The sequence below is a fragment of the Rhinichthys klamathensis genome, unplaced genomic scaffold (genome assembly GCF_029890125.1).
Source record: "Rhinichthys klamathensis goyatoka isolate OS25496 unplaced genomic scaffold, OSU_Roscu_1.1 h1tg000127l_1, whole genome shotgun sequence".
In the NCBI taxonomy this organism is placed as follows: domain Eukaryota; kingdom Metazoa; phylum Chordata; class Actinopteri; order Cypriniformes; family Leuciscidae; genus Rhinichthys; species Rhinichthys klamathensis.
This window is the reverse complement of record NW_026606664.1, coordinates 4,415,544-4,428,335: the sequence shown is the minus strand read 5'-3', so window position 1 is coordinate 4,428,335 and position 12,792 is coordinate 4,415,544. Positions and strand designations below refer to the sequence as shown.

Sequence of the window (12,792 nt, the reverse complement as noted above, 5' to 3'; positions counted from 1 at the left end):
AAACTCACCTGAGCAGGTGCGATTGGACTCATCCTCGTTGCTGCCGCAGTCGTCGGTGCCGTCACACAACCATCTCTTTGGGATACAGCGGTTGTTCAAGCATTTAAATTGGTCCGCTGGGCAGCTGCGATTAGCTGAGGAGAAACAAACGGCCTGTCAATTGGTAACACAAATTCATTTGAAAGCATCTGGGTGTCCAAAAGTTTTGAGATATGTTCTGAATTGTATACTAACATACTAGGCTACATTTGTCAAATTGTGTAGTATGCAGACTGAGCACACCATGTGGCATACTGTATCCCACAATGCAATGTGCTCAACTTGACCTTTCTTTCCAAAGTAGCTGGGGGTGTATATCAGTTCTAAAATCTAATTATATATCTAAATATATAATATTTTTAACCAGGTATTTTAGGCAATTTAGAATAATTCTAAAATAGTCCCGCTTTAGATTGTAGAACATGTTTCTTTTTGCTGTGAAATCTTTACTGATTTTTATAGTCAATGTAAGAATAACTTTTATATTGTTAGTAATATTTCAAGATGAACACTTACTGAACTTTAGCAACTTAGGTTTACTTGATTATCCATGAAAAATTAACAAATATGATCAGTGCTGGGAAAAGTTACTTTTAAAAGTAATGCGTTACAATATTGTGTTACTCCCTAAAAAGTAACTATTTACGTTATTCGGTTACTTTTTATGGAAAGTAATGCATTACTTGTTACATCAAAAAAGTACTCTGATTACGTAATGCATGTTGCTTGAAATGCATTACCCTGAACTCTGTTTATGATACATCATGGTTCTGAGGAACGTTTATTTGTTTATCTCTAACTAGCCGCTTTTCCACTGTCGGCCCAGTACGAACTACGGGCCGGGGCGGGCTGCTCTAATAGCCTCAGACCTGTAGCACCGAACCCCACTGCGTTTCCACTGTCGGGTCTGAAGCTCCGCAGCACTTCACTAAAACCTGCCCGTAACACACCTCTCTCAAACAAAGTCACACAAACCCATCATTTCACCAACAAATGGAAGTTTTATCAGAAAACGAATCATAAAAGAAACGGATGTGATAAAAGAGAACGTTTGTTGGCATTTTCGTTGTTTACTTAAATATTTAAAACCCAAGCAATCGATGTTTTACCACAGAAATAAAGTGGCTTACCATTATTTCACAACAGAAAGAGGACACAGTCTACTTATTCAGTCTCGTCTGTTTCTGTTTATTTAGTCACTGGACAGTTTACATCACATTTAGAAAGAATGATAATTTCTACAAATATGCCACAAAAAAATAAGACCTGAGGAACTTATATTTTGAGTCAGAGAAACAGAGAAAGCTCACGTAAAACCGGAGTTGCTTTATTTTATGACATATGCGGATCTAAATATGGATATCAGACACATTAGCAGTGTTTATATTAGCAGATAATGAGCTGAAATGAGAACGACTGACATCTCTCTCTTTTCATACATATAAACAGAGAATATTTGTTTTCGTTTTGAATTAGATCATTTAATAGTAGACACTTAAATGATTATAAAGATATATTGCTCATGCCTGGGTGAATAGTATTTGCTGAGTTTTGTTTAAGTTTAGAGACGTGCTCCAGAAAAAAAGTTCACGGTGACGGAGAGCCAGAAAGCACACCCTGGTTATTTTCTTTATTTTACAAAAGCACAATGTTTTGTTTCGATTGTAAGTGGACACATAAAAAAGTAGACATTTTGCAGTTTATTTTTTCATATTGCTTAAGTCTGTATGACCATAAATGACGGAGTATTTTAAGTCTATTTTGCTGCTATGTAAAAAAAAAAAAAAGCAAAACGCGCCGGCGCGTTTGCCGACCACAGAGGGTTAATGCTGATGTTAGCTGGTATATGAAATCATCCGCGGTGCTGCCGTCTCCAGACTCAGATAAACTCCACCTCTGTTCAAAACCACTCCTCAGGCCCGAGCTGGCCCGCTTTGGACCAAGGTATTCGTCGGAAACGCAACTGGCCCTGGCACGCACTAGCATGCCCCCTTTTGGCCCGACAGTGGAAACACGGCCAATCAATATATTATTATTAGTGCTGTCAAACGATAAAAATATTTAATCGCGATTAATCGCATTAATGACATACATTATGATTAATCGCAATTAATCGCACATTTTTATCTATTCTAAATGTCTCTTGTTTTTGTTTTTTTGTCTCATAATTTTTTTTCTCATTTTAATGCTCTTATCAACATGGAAAAGTGGATCGGCTTGCTTTGTGCAAATGTTTTTTTATTGAAAACAACATTGGCATATACTGTGTTCAATTTCACACTAACATTCTCACTTGGAGCAAATAATCTCTCACACAATGTAACACTGTCCATACATAAAAGGGTGAAAGAAATACTGACGAGGTACTGATATTGATGAGGGGGCGGAGAATTCGCATCAGCTGTGTGTGTGCTTGGCCAAAATCAAGTGGTATTTCAGACTGGACGTGCTGCGATGATGATAGCTCAGTTCACAACGACAAAACACAGAGATCACTTTGGTCTTGTCAATGGAACCATTTGGCAACTTTTTAAAAGTAAACTTTCCATTTAGAATCTTATTGGCATCCATTTCGGCGTCTCGCGCTCGTCATCCACTCAAAACTTAATGTTAACCTACAATTTGGCCGGCTCGCACGCCCAAACAAGTGTGTGCGGCGTCGTACCTGTTGTTTTGTTTCCAGTCTAGCTAGATCCGCTTGCGCTTTGGTCGACGAAGCAACAGAACGTCCTCGCGCGGCGCAAGCCATTGAAATGAATGGGTTTCATAGCGCAGCGCCGGGCATGCCCCGTGCTGTTGCAAAAGCATGTGAAAAAAACTACAAAGTTTGCTAGGCCAAAAAGCGCAATAAAAAAATTGACGCCGTTAAAATGGGTTTGCGTTAACGCCGTTATTAACGCGTTTAACTGACAGCCCTAATTATTATATTATATTATACTGCATTATATGTTTTGCCCCCCACAATTAAAACTGCAGAGCTTTGATCATAAAGCTAAGCGTTTAAATATCATCTCATTAAGGCATATTATTGGGAGATATAGAGTGACAACTAGGAATGGGAATTGATAAGATTTTATCAATATCAATGCCACTAACGATTCTGCTTATCGATCCGATTCTTTAACGATTCTCTTATCGATTCCTGATAGCACTGTGTGGAAGTAGTCATACAACACGTAGTCGAACAAGTGGTTTTATTTGTTTTAAAGCTTAAAACTGTACTTTTTATGTAATGTATGTAATAGATGGAACCTTATTGTAAAGTGTTACCGATTAGTTATTAAACGTCCCGTGAGTTCAGTGTTGGAAAGATCAGTTGTTACCATTCATTAAAACGAATCGATTCAAATGAGTCATTAGTTCGCGAATTGGACGTGTCATTATCGGACGTGTGCGCGTTGTGTGATTATCTCGGCGCGTTGGGACATCCCACAAGACGTGTGTGTCATCATAGGCGTCATTTACGGGGGGGGTGGGGGGGGGGGGGCGGGTGGGACATGTCCCCACCACTTTTTGCCAGGGTCGATATTGTCCCCACCACTTTTGAAACATCTCGCGGCACGGATGTACCAATACAAATAAAACATATCCAGTTAACTAACAGCATTCGTTTCATTCATTTGTAAAATAAGAGGCGATCTAGCGCTGAAATGTGTTGTCTTCACTCGGACGCGCACACAATGCACACAAAATGCACACAAAATGCACACAAAATGCACACAAACGTGTCCCTGCTTCTCTGGGTTCTAATCCGCACTCGTATAGTTTGTTTTCCCTCATCAAAACCGATAATGTTTATCAGTGATAAAGTATATAATTTATCACTGATAAATATTATCGGTTTTGATGAGGGAAAACAAACTATACGAGTGCGGATTAGAACCCACAACCTGTACGACCATTGTACGACCAATTAAACCCAAAGTACCATCACATTTTTGGTCGGACATCATCATCTTTGTATACATTTTTTATTTATTTACATCAGTAAGCTACAGGACATCGTCTTTCAAAACATGACCTGCGCGAAAGAGAAAAAAGAATGAATGCGACATTGTACCCAGCACTTTTGAAAATACCCTTCCGAATGCGTCTCTGTCCCCACCACATTTCAAACCAAACTGACGCCCATGTGTGTCATCACAGATAACATTTCATCAATGGATAGTTTTTTTCCGTTATTTAAAGTGTGGTTTATGTCAGCTGAATGTGCGGAACGCTTTTCAGAGAAGATTAGGCAACGTATTTTAGCACAATTCACACCCAGCGGTAGCCTAATTCAGGAAAAATGAATCTCCGAATGCTCCACAACTTCAGTCTCCCGACCTTACCATCGTGTCGTTTATTTTGATTAATATGTGCGAGGGAGGAGAGAGAGAGGAAGACAGCGCTTAGTTTTGAGACGGTGAAGCCTTGCTCCGAAGAGAGAGCGTGCGCGCGGCCGGGGCTCTCTCTCTCTCTCTCTCTGCTCGTTCAGTTTAACATGCGCCCTGTCACAAGCGCAGCAGTTCAACTACTCACCGATCAAATAAGAGTTTGGCGGTACAAAAGTTCGCTTTGGACGCCGTGCTATGGTGCTTGATAAAGGACAAAAGGGACAGTTGTGAGTTCACGGTCTGCAGCCGACATACTATGGCTGACTCAGAGCAGGAGCATCGATAAGAGGACTCGTTAACGTCGAGGGCATACAATATCGATGGATCGTTAAACTTAGAACCGGTTCTTGAGTGGAACCGGTTTTTTAATTCCCATCCCTAGTGACAACTGATATTTATATGCATTTAATTTAAGTAGTCAGCTATTGTTAGAAAGATCTCATTGATTTACATTACAAGCTATCAGAATTTAATCTAACTTCTTGGTCATATTAATCTTAGCTACAGCACCAGATTACACTTATTGCAAATTTTTGCAATAACTGTTCAGTTTGGGCCTCTGAATAAAAAAAAGAGGTGTTTTTTTCCTCCTCGAATATGAGCTCCATTATTCTCCTATATCATAATGTATGAGCCATAAAAGCCTGATGTATCAAATATGATAATTGTATGTGCTACCATGCAACAGTGAGGCTATATGACAATAATTTGCTTACTAGAAATGTTTGGTATTGCATACTTCCCATTGCTGACAAAGCGTTTGTTTCTGTTCGTATGGTCAGATTACAAAAATGAGAGAAGACCTACAGCAGAGGAGCGGATCTTCATCGCTGCCGTCTGAACAGTCATCATCCCCATCGCACTTCCACGAGAGCTGAATGCAACGCTGGTTCTGGCACTGAAACTCCGATGGGCCGCAGCGTTTTGTGTTAGTGACCTCTGATGGGGCTGTAAAGGGCAGGTACAAGATGTTGGAGAAAGAACACACACACTATGTCTCCTCTCTCTCTCTCTTTCTCTCTCTCTCACAGACACACACACACAGACACACACACCAGGGTTGAGAATACATTTTAAAATTTCTACATTTTATTTTGAGGTTGTAAAAAGGATGATGTTAACAAAATTGCTAATTTGAATGTAGTTACAAATCAATTAATCCTTTGCTGATACTCCCTCATCATCATGGAGAGCGCAGTTCATGGTTGCATAGCAACGACAGACGCTGGCAAGCGCTTGTGGAAAGAAGGAGACACGCGTTTTTAGACGCGATATGTGAACAACAGCCCCTAAAGTGGCTTGCCCCGTCAGATGCTCTGACAGATACATGTAACCTACTGACTTGCGCTGCTGTGTAATGTGTTTGAGATGTTGTGCTTTCCACAGTGCATAACCTACATTTCACAGGTATATTCTTCATCTGTAAATGTTAAAAACTCGTGCAAATATTTCCATTTTGCTGTCAGGAGTGAATTTCCGCCACAGATTTTCGTGAACGAGAATGCGCGTGCGCGAAAAACAGACAGAGGGCAATAGACCCCTTTTCAAGTTGGTAATCATAGTGACGTTTTTTTAGGTGGAGGCAGAACGATCCCTCTGGCCGCTTCACTAACGTTAGTTTGCAAGTTTTGTTAGCTTGTTTTTTAACAATGACTGGAGGAAATCCGATTTTATCTTAATGTGTAAGGTCACTCAGTGTCCAGGACCGTGATTGTTATTTGCAAAAGTTAATTTTAACGGACGGAACCAGATTGGCTGACCCGTACACGCACACTCAATGGATGGACGATCTGACAGGATTAACGTTAACGCTACCTCCGGTTGAGTGGCCTGACTTCTACACCTATCCGATAGAGAAACAGAGCGTAAAGAGAAACTGAGGGCATATAAATCTTTAGATGCCTATAACTATGGGTAACACTTTATAATAACTGCATGCTATTAATCATTTGTTAAGCATGAGTAAACAGTTAATTCATCATTTATAAAGCATTAATAGACATTAATAAGCAGTTTATAAATAAAGCTATAAACACTTTTTTTCTTGATTTATAAGCATATCTATAATGCGTTTAATAATTGTATTTTCATACTTTGTTAATGATCAATTAATAATTTCTAAATTAAGTATAGCATTATTTATAAACCAGTTATTTAAGAGTTGTCAGTTATTCATAAGATCACTTAGAAAGTGTAAGTAAATGTAGTAAATACAGGTAGTTATAAAGCATTTAGTAGTGGTCAGTTAACTATTTTGTGAGCTAATCTAAAGTGAGGACTATTCATGCCTTGTAAAGCATTTATAAAGGAGATTTAAAGGCGCATCAATCTTCTAAACAGTAAAATGTAACAAACACAACACAGTGATACAGAACATAGAAATATTTAACAGCCTTTAAATCTCCTTTATAAATGCTTTACAAGGCATGAATAGTCCTCACTTTAGATGAGCTCACAAACATAGTTAACTGACCACTACTAAATGCTTTATAACTACCCGAATTAACCCTGAATTACAGCTTAAATACATGTTAATAAAGCATTTATTAACACACTAAGTAACCATCACTATATGTCTGAATAATAAGATGTACGAGTGTATATTTAAATAGTTTATTAATCATTTACTTACACATTCTAAGTAATCTTGTGAACCACTGAAAACTCTTAAATAACTGGTTTATAAAAAATGCAATTAATCATTTAGAAATAATAAATTGATCATTAATAAAGGATGAAAATACAATTATTAAATAAATTATAGATATGCTTGTAAATCAAGAAGAAAGCATTTATAGCTGTATTTATAAACTGCTTATTAATGTCTATTAATGCTTTATGAATGATGAATTAACTGTTTACTCATGCTTAACTAATGATTATTAGCGTGTAGTTATTATAAAGTGTTACCCAACTAGGTGCTGAATCGTCATGTACAAGACTTGTGTGGTACGATCCGCAGTTCTGCCGAGCCAGCGCCGAGAAGACGACAATGTAAAGAGTGACATTACGGTGCAATGTTAATGGTGTGAATATAATAAAAATTCCAGATACAGCATATTCATTTTTCATTGATTCTTGCACCCAACAACACAACAAGATGACATTTAATAATAATAATAATAATTCAAGCTCCTTATAATGTAGCCGAATCTGTGCTGGTTTGTATTGGCCGCCATAACTGTGACGTCGGCGCAAAAGGGGTCTATAGAGTAGGAGCGCAATAATTCTGATTAAAATATACATATTGCTAAAATATTTTTTGTTGAACAATAAATGTGCTATATTTAGAATAGAATACAATTTTAAACCTACAAGTGTATTTTTATGATAGCAGTAACTGTAAAGTGACTATTGTAATGGGGTAGACCAAATGTTAATTAGTCTGTGCTTTTGTTTGTATTTTTTTTTTTTTTTTGTTTAGTGAATTTAAAAATAAAATCATTATTTTTGTTTTTAAATTGTAATGTTACAATGTTAGAATGTAATGTGATTTTAACACATTTTTTCACATAATACACTATTTGTAATTTGTTCTTATTTTAATACTGACTGTCTATAACAATATTTAAAATGTATGAGTTAGGATAGTAGTTTTTGGTGTCATAACCTTATTTATTAAGGTCACGGATCAAAAACAACTAAAAGAATAACTAAGCCTATTTTATTTTATTTCATTTATTTATTCGTTTTTTGTGTTGGGGCCAGTGAACATTTTGGCAGACTCAGAGAAAGTAAAAATTTCAACCACTGGCCCGACTGGGCCAGTAGAAAAAATCCTTAGCGTTGAGCCCTGCAGTGTCCTTGTTACATATACTTACTGTATTAGTAACAGTACATTACATGCAACTAAACCAAACGCCATTTCTAACTATAACCATAAGCACATGTTGTTAATATTACTCGGTACTTATATGTAGACTTACATTGTAAAGTTAGCCAATTCTTCACTTCTGAATTATGTTTAAACCTGACATGCACACATCCACTGTTACTTATAATGACACATAAAATAAAAAGTTAGCAAAACAGGATGTGATGTATCAGAGACTATTTATATAGAGACATGCCACTTCCTCAATCCTCAATACAACTATATAGGGAAAACCTGTAACGTCAAAGATGGCGGTTGTATGCATATGTCCCGCCCCTCCCGCTGGAAAGCCAATCGTCTGCTTTTAACAGTCAAGCCGGGAAACATTTAAGCCTATCGTCTGGTTCCACTGACGCATGCGCACAGTTGAGGTTTGCGACAGCGGAGACGATTTGGCGACAGCGAGTTGTTTTGTGCCATGGTGTTGTGTGCAAGATCAGATGGAATCCACATGGAAGAGGGTGATAACAACGCGAAAACACCGGACTACCAAGGTAGTTGTGGCGAGCAGGCCGAGGACGAGGGACGTGAGAGAGCTGCGTGAGGCCGGTGGCGTGATTACTGATGAGCGGCACCTGCGCGACGCATCGTCTCGTATCTCTCACGGAGGAGCGGAGGCATAAAAGGTGGAGCGACGACATGGAGATCGAGAGAGGAACAGGCCTGATTTTATGTTGTGTTTTGTTTCTGTTTTGTGTGGCCAGCAGCTCATCCGGGGCTGCTGGCATACTTCCATTTTTGGATTTGTTTATTTATTAAAATGGTTGAATGTTCGCCGGTTCCTGCCTCCTTCTTTCCATAACATCTGAACCTTGTTACAGTAGTTAAAGCATTTTATATCGACCACAAATATGTTACCTTACATTCTAAGTATGTGCTGTAGAGCACGACACCGGCATTCTGGATAGAGACGTAAATGAAGTTGGTGTCGTGAACCCTTGCGCATGCGTAGTAAAAGTATAACCTGTGGGGAAAAAGGTGTTTTAAACCTTCTTTTGGGGCAAAGTCATCAAACTTTTTCAGCGATTTTTATCATATTTTACTGCTGTTTCTATACATGCAGTTTTTATGTCCCGATGACCAGTGAAAGTGCAGTTCTGACTCTCTGCCCATTCATTTAGATAGGAGCCTGGTCTTGTTAGTCGGAAATAGCTGCCCGGAGGCGTTGCCAAGATGGCGGCCGAGTGGCATGACTTGCCTAAAAGGACTTTGGATGTATGCAGCATATTGAATCCACACGACTTTACAATGGATTTAAAGCCAAACCACACGCAAACACAAAGACGACTGCAGCCAAACCGCAGGTTGAGCCGAGGCATTTACTTTCCCCACTGGAATTGGAAATCAATGGGCATATTCAGCTTAACAAACATATCTGATCTGCAGTCATATTTCCCACAAACTCCACCATTATTGTCTAGTCTGTGGGTGCCAACAAAATCTGCATATTCTGTTCTACCCCATACTCAATGGCATTGTTATGATGATGATTAAAAAAAATGTAAATCTCAGAAATACAATCAATTTCATCAGCTCTAACCAGACAATTGTTCAGTGGCCAGTAATATTTCTGTTTCTCATATTATGCAAATTATTGTTCATATATCACATTCTGCCTGGTTAATGATACAGAAGCTTACATGAACAGGTGATGTTATCTTTCTCCAGATGTTGACCATCTGCGCAGGCGCACACACGTCCTGCCGGCGTGGCGAGGCACAGAGCCGAGGGGCTGCAGCCACCGTGATTCACAGAACAGTGGTTATTACCTGCGGGAAAATAAAAAGAAAGATAAATGCAGTTAGGAGACATTATACACAGGTGAAGATGTCAAATAAACCAAAAGCAGCTACTTTGCAAGGACAAGATTAACGCACAGTAACCTGATTATTTTACTTGAACCTTCTGAATGAGCTAAAATGATTTTACATTGGCTCGCTCAGTTGTAGAACTGTGCAGTATAGTATTTTTTGTAGCGTTTTATTACTCAACACAAGTTCGCAAGAAACAAGATTATGAGTGCTAAATAAAATTTGTTACTATAGACTTCAACTAACTCTGTGTCCAAGCACTACGAATGAACTATCAAATGCTTTTTCCAAAGCGAAAAGCACTCCCAGTTAAGCACAGAATCCAGAAGGGACATAAAACGACATGCTCAGAGCTTCTTGTCTAATGGACATTGATCTTTCTCCATTAAAATCAATGATACAGGCATATCTGGCATAGACTCCCAGTGAAGATGACATCAATTGGACACTATGGACCATGTGTCCACTGAATCATCTGCAGAGATTAATTTGGATTAAAGCAGATCACGTTAATTGAAGACAGTGCTTTTAACTTTAGTTGCCAAAATATCACGATGCACCATATTCAAATGCACAGTAGGTATGAAAAGGTCTTCTTTGGCTACAGTAAAAGGCGAAACCATTCAGACATCTATATCATTTCTTCAGGCCAACGATAAACATTTTATGTGAATACGAGATTTTAAACTGAAACCACTGACCATTTCATAGAATAACAGTTCTGAGCAAATGATACCCAAGTCGCTCTCAATTGTCAAGTGAGGCAAAAGAATGAGTCGTAGCGAGTTAATGTACCATAATGTGACAACAACTCTAACTCAACTCCTGAACAGAGCTTAGTGAAGCTCGTAAAATGATAAATAGCAAACATTATCCCATTTGCTTTTCCCATATGCTTGAAAAATGCACTTAGCAGCATTGATAATGCTAAGTCAACATGTGCCTTATATATTCAGTGACATCTCAAGAAAGAGTTAATGAGTACATGCTAATTATCATATCTAAAATACATACAGATGCTGTACAAGGACTGATACAACAGCCAGACATGGTTAGTAAAGTTTATAAACAAAGCCCCATCATTTCAGCTAAAAGCTAAATGCTCTGCCAGGTTATTATATATTCAGCACAGTTGAGTTCACAAGTGCCGCAATGGTGCACAGAACATCTGGACAAAATCAGTAGTGTAAACATGATTTTAAAGCTGCTTGTTAAGAATAAAAGAATATGAATTACAACCACCTTGGAAATGTTCGCACTACCCATAAAAAGCTCCATTTGGATACCCTTTCTGAGACCCATTTGCCAAGTCTCTTTGTTTGGCAAGGAAATAGCGCATTTGAAGATGTTGTTAAAACAGACAGCAGTCATTGATACTCCCCTGCTTGGTCATTGAAGTTTAAGAAGTCTGATTTATATTGCCAATGCTGATTTATATATTTACATTCATACTGTACCTGAGATGGCTTGGCCATTTCTGGCCTGCCATTGGCTGGGTGTCATTAAGAAGGACATTTAGTATCTCTACCAGAGGCAACATATGAGTAACTCTACAGGAGCCGTCACAGCGATTAACCTTCAGCAAAAGTCGAAGACAGAAACAAACATTCATCATCACCCTCAGTCACCTTACTAGCTCCAATGACGCATATAACTAGGAGGTCAGTTTTGATCAATGCCATACTCAGTCAAGAACGAGTTAAGCCACCAAATAAAGTACAATATTTACATGACAAAACATGAGCAATAAAAGTCATCATCAGCTGGTGCAAATCTGTCTACATTAATCCAGGTACATTTGAATACACTCTCCGCTTTCGAGGATTTCTTGTCTATACTGAAATGTCAGAAAATGCTAAAATCATCTTACTGCGCATGGGTAAAAGGAATAAAAGCTCACTGAGAGAGTACAGAGAGACCAGACATAATAAAGTTCTCATGCCATTCTACTGGCACTGTCATCTTATTAGCAAAATATCTCACCACTTACTGGTGACTAAACATATGTCATCGTTGTCAAATATCTCCTTTTTCCACAGTGTACACTCCAACACAAAAACAGTAGTTTTAAGTTTATCCACTTGGGACAGCATCTTAAAAAATCTCAGTTTTGCAGAACAAAAATGCTATCTCAGTGTGGACGGAAAGCCAATAGTGGAGAAAAAGATGCGTTTTCATGTATACTTAGCCTTAGTTAATTTTCTCATAATTGTGATTTGTACATATTTCTGCATGGTAGAGCGACGGAGAAAGATTTCACTACACTGTGTATAGATGCCAAAAAAAGCTGCACAGTTCTTTAGAATAATTGCTTGTCGCTGGAGACAAAAAGGGGATTTGGATCCAGAATCTCAGAAGGACAAATCATTCAAAAGTCCTGCAAATGCCTTCAAATTAGCCTTTAAAATATGAGAGAAGTTAGGCTTATTTGATCCAGGCCCCAAAAATGCTTGGATCATGAAGTCTTAAGGTCAAAATTACCATTAAGTATCCTACTCTGGGAATATCAGTTGCAAAGCATTTATTCAAATTCAGGGACATGCCAGTATGGCATTAGTTTCTAGAATGTTCAGCTATTTAAAAGGTGAACACATGCAGCGTGATATATTTTATTTCCATATATCGTACAGTATAGCAAGTGTACCAAAACAGGTAGCTTTCCATAGCTTTGCCTCTGGGCAAAAAGACTCAG

At 38.4% G+C, this 12,792-nt stretch overlaps 1 protein-coding gene across 4 annotated transcripts in view; it reads right to left on the bottom strand.

Annotated features, from left to right (window-relative positions):
* lrp1ba (low density lipoprotein receptor-related protein 1Ba) overlaps positions 1–12,792 on the bottom strand; it is a 320,154-nt gene that overhangs the window by 164,140 nt on the left and 143,222 nt on the right. For all 4 annotated transcript variants that reach the window (XM_056256617.1, XM_056256618.1, XM_056256619.1 and 1 more), the window contains 3 exons: positions 9,930–10,058; positions 5,223–5,363; positions 9–134 (listed from right to left, as the gene is read on the bottom strand). In XM_056256617.1, coding sequence (XP_056112592.1) covers positions 9–134; positions 5,223–5,363; positions 9,930–10,058 — 396 coding nt within the window. The remainder of the gene's footprint in view (positions 1–8; positions 135–5,222; positions 5,364–9,929; positions 10,059–12,792) is intronic.